Below are 3,555 nucleotides of genomic sequence, written 5' to 3'. Positions count from 1 at the left end.
TACTATAGACCACATTTCTGGTTTTGCAGTTCGTTTGTGGGCTAAATCTACATACGATACAGTTCCTATCAGTGCAGGGGGTTCTACTGAAAGGGTATGTTCTACTGATAAGGGATTTGATAGGGTTGCCTGGCCTTTCAACAACCTTAATTCTTAGCTTAAGTTTGTCTAGGGCCCTTCTAAAGCGGTACGCCAGTTCGCCTCTAGGTGTGGTGTCGACGAACATGACGCTTTGGTACTTGTGGCTATTGTACCATGAGCTTGCCTTCCCTATTTTCTTCTTAGTTCTTTCTATGGTGTTCCATGATTTGCTCCTATAGAGTGGGCAAATCCCATTCCTATCGTTGCGTTTGATTGTTTCAAACTTCTTCATATATATATATATATACATATAGATACACACACGCACCCATGAATACGTGCACATACACACAAACAAGCCAGTCCTGATCCTACTTGAACTTAAGAAATATATATCTAGTTTAGTGTCCAAATCTCTCAGTCAAGTAGACTGCTCTAATTCCAGTGAAATGTTATATGATGTGACATTTCATGCCGTGAAACGATTTTGTCCATAAAAATAGGAAAAAAAAGTTATTATTATAATACAAACTTTCCTTAATCTATCTCTGCTTTCTTGCGAGAAATTAAGATTAAAAACGTAAATTGTAGTTATTGGGAAGATGAAGAAAAATATGAAATCTTAGGAGTGTTGCTGAACTAGAATAAAACAAACAATTGGGTTAATATAATCCACAGAAAATGACGTGACTGATGACCTGGTGGTTTATTTCAAGGTTGTGCACGAAGAGAATAACTGATTCTTCTTTCAGTTCAAATAATAATAATTGCCAACATGAAGACACTTGCCTTTAACCCTTTGCCTATCGAAAACATTTTCATAAGTTTTCCTAAACATCCATGATTCTTTTCAGACTTTTTAGTTAACTCTTGTTTCGTACATTCTGAGTAATATAAAGCTTTCCTTTCTTAAGTCTCAATGTTACTCTAGAAGCTGAAAAACATTGGAAATATGTTCTGTGATACAAAGGACAGGCAAAATTGGGTATGTGCATCATATATGATGCATAGAAGCTAGGAAATTATTAATTGCATAATTAAGACTTTCTACTATAGGCACAAGACCTGAAAATGTTTAGGGGTAGTGGCAAGTCAATTACATCAACCCCAGAGTTCAACTGGTACTTATTTCCTTGACCCCTAAAGGGATGAAAGGCAAAGTCAACCTCAGTGGAATTTGAACGCGAAACATAAAGACAGACGAAATGCCACAAAGCATTTTGTCTGGCGTGCAAACGATTCTGCTGGCTCACAGTCTTTAAACATTGCTTGAATAATAAATACAACAATTAATTCTTAAATTTCATGTTTAATCTGTTATCCACTGAGAAGAATTATCCAATAAGATTTGTATTAACTAATATCTCAGGCATGTAAAGGTATGTGGCCTGTGGTTAGGGTGCTGGGCTCATAAGTGTAAGATTGTGGGTTCAATTCCTGGGCAGGGCAACGCACTGTGCCCTTGAGTAAGACACTTCATTTTTACATTGGTCCAGTCTACTCAGTCAAAAATGATTGACTGCTGGCGCAGCTGTCTTTCCTTACAGCTGTCACATCTTTGATGCTCTACTGGGTCGAAGGTGGGAATCATATAAGCACCTAAAGCAACAAGTGAAATCAGAGTACAGAGCTCCAAGGTCATATTTCCTTGCCAGTGACGGTTAAGCACTTAATCTCTCATTTGATTGGTTGTTTGTCAGTACGGCAAGGGAGAGAATCATCTTGCTAAGAATCCATATGACTGGGGTTTTTTTCTTTTTTTCTTATTAGATAAAAAAATAAAATATCATTAAGCATTCATTTGATTAAATCTTCTTCCTTTTATTTCTTTTTTAATCATAAAGTCCTTAACATTCCTATACAGCTGCTATCTTGATCTAGTCGGATCTCATCAGAACAGTGTGGTTAGGAAACTAGGATCTATCAAATATTACATTTAAAATTGTGAATTGTGGAACATACACAAAAACAATAATTAATAATTGCATAATTAATGGGTGTCATAATAGATATTGTTCATTTTCAATCTTCTAGGAAAACATGCCAGGCCATGAGGAAATATTACTTTGCTTTGAAGCAAGTAAGTGTTGGCAGCTGGAAGAGCATCCAGCTGTAGAAAATCTGCCTCAACAAGTCCCATCTTACTCATGCAAGCATGGAAAAGTGGGTGTCATAATGACAATGATGACGATGACAACAATAAATGATGAATTTTCTGAATGAATGGGACAATTGTCCTATGATGGTAATGATCCAGAGAGCAATTGTTAGGGAGTAATTATCCTAGGGGCAGCTGTCTGTCAATAATGAACTCTTCCCCTGCTGAAGCACAACTGCCCCCCAGGATAGTTCTCTGGCAATTGCCTTCTGGATTATTACCATCATAGGACAATTGTCCCTCATCACCCAGATTGGGGCTCATCATCATTATCATAATCATTATAGCATTCACTGTTTCACTGAATTAATTAAGATTATGGTTTCACATTTTGGCACAAGGCCAGCAAATTTAAGAGGAAGAGGTTAGTTGATAACATTGATCCCTGTACTAAACTAATACTTGTTTTATCAAACCCCAAAAGGATGAAAGGTAAAGTCGGCCTCAAGAGAATTTGAACACAGAGCATAACGAGACAAAAGAAATATTGCAAAGCATTTTACCAGATGCTTTTAAATTAATCAAGATTGTCCTAACAAAACGGTTCATTTAACATTGTAGCAGTTAACAATGTGACAACATGACAGCGATATATCTTCCCTGTTATCAAACTAAGAAAGCAGATAAAAGCAGATAAAACAGATTAATATTTTCGTTCTCAGTAAACTTGTCGGGGACGATGAGTGAAGATGATCCTCATTTAAAAGTGAAATCAAGAAGAGAAAAATGTTAAACCTGTAAAAACAATTGCATTGGATGTAACAGGAAGGAAAAGGGGGGAAGGAAATATCCCTGTTATGCCCTGGTAAAAATATAAAAGAAAGGCAAGTTGAAAATGATAAAAATGTACGGCTACTACCTGACATAGTTGGGCCATTTGTCAGTGACACAGAGAGAATCAGGTAACTCCTGTAACATCTGCAAACTTCTCATTAAAAGGTAAATTGAATGACACAACACTTATCTCTGTCTCTCTCTCTTTCTCTCACACACACAGACGTCTCTTTCATAGAAAAATAGTTGGCTAATATAAATATTGGGGAAAATGTCTGAAAGGGAAGTGAAGAGAAAAAGCAGAGAAATTGTGGAGAGGAATGCAGGCAGACATACACACACACACACACATGCATATAAATGCACACACATACAAACATTCATACACACACATATACATACATACACACATGCATATAAATACATGCACACACACACATGCATAGATACAAAGACATACATTTAGAGAGATGTGTGAGAATATGAAGGAGAAAATGAAAAAGTCAGTCAGAGAGAGAGAGAGAGAGAGAGAGAGAGAGAGA

The 3,555-nt window shown here is 36.7% G+C and overlaps 1 protein-coding gene across 5 annotated transcripts in view; it reads right to left on the bottom strand.

Moving 5' to 3' along the window:
- Positions 1 to 3,555, bottom strand: part of LOC106875898 (uncharacterized) — an 80,862-nt gene that overhangs the window by 54,681 nt on the left and 22,626 nt on the right. The window contains exon 1 of one of the 5 annotated variants that reach the window (XM_014924209.2): positions 3,099 to 3,173. The exons of the other annotated variants lie outside the window; for them this stretch is intronic. Within the exon in view, the coding sequence (XP_014779695.1) occupies positions 3,099 to 3,105 (7 nt within the window). The 5' untranslated portion in view covers positions 3,106 to 3,173. Of the gene's footprint in view, positions 1 to 3,098; positions 3,174 to 3,555 lie in introns of those variants that run through there. 5 annotated transcript variants of the gene reach the window in all.

Source organism: Octopus bimaculoides, chromosome 24 (genome assembly GCF_001194135.2).
Source record: "Octopus bimaculoides isolate UCB-OBI-ISO-001 chromosome 24, ASM119413v2, whole genome shotgun sequence".
NCBI classification, from domain to species: Eukaryota; Metazoa; Mollusca; class Cephalopoda; order Octopoda; family Octopodidae; genus Octopus; species Octopus bimaculoides.
The sequence above is the reverse complement of the archived record's forward strand: the minus strand, read 5'-3'. Positions and strand labels throughout refer to the sequence as shown.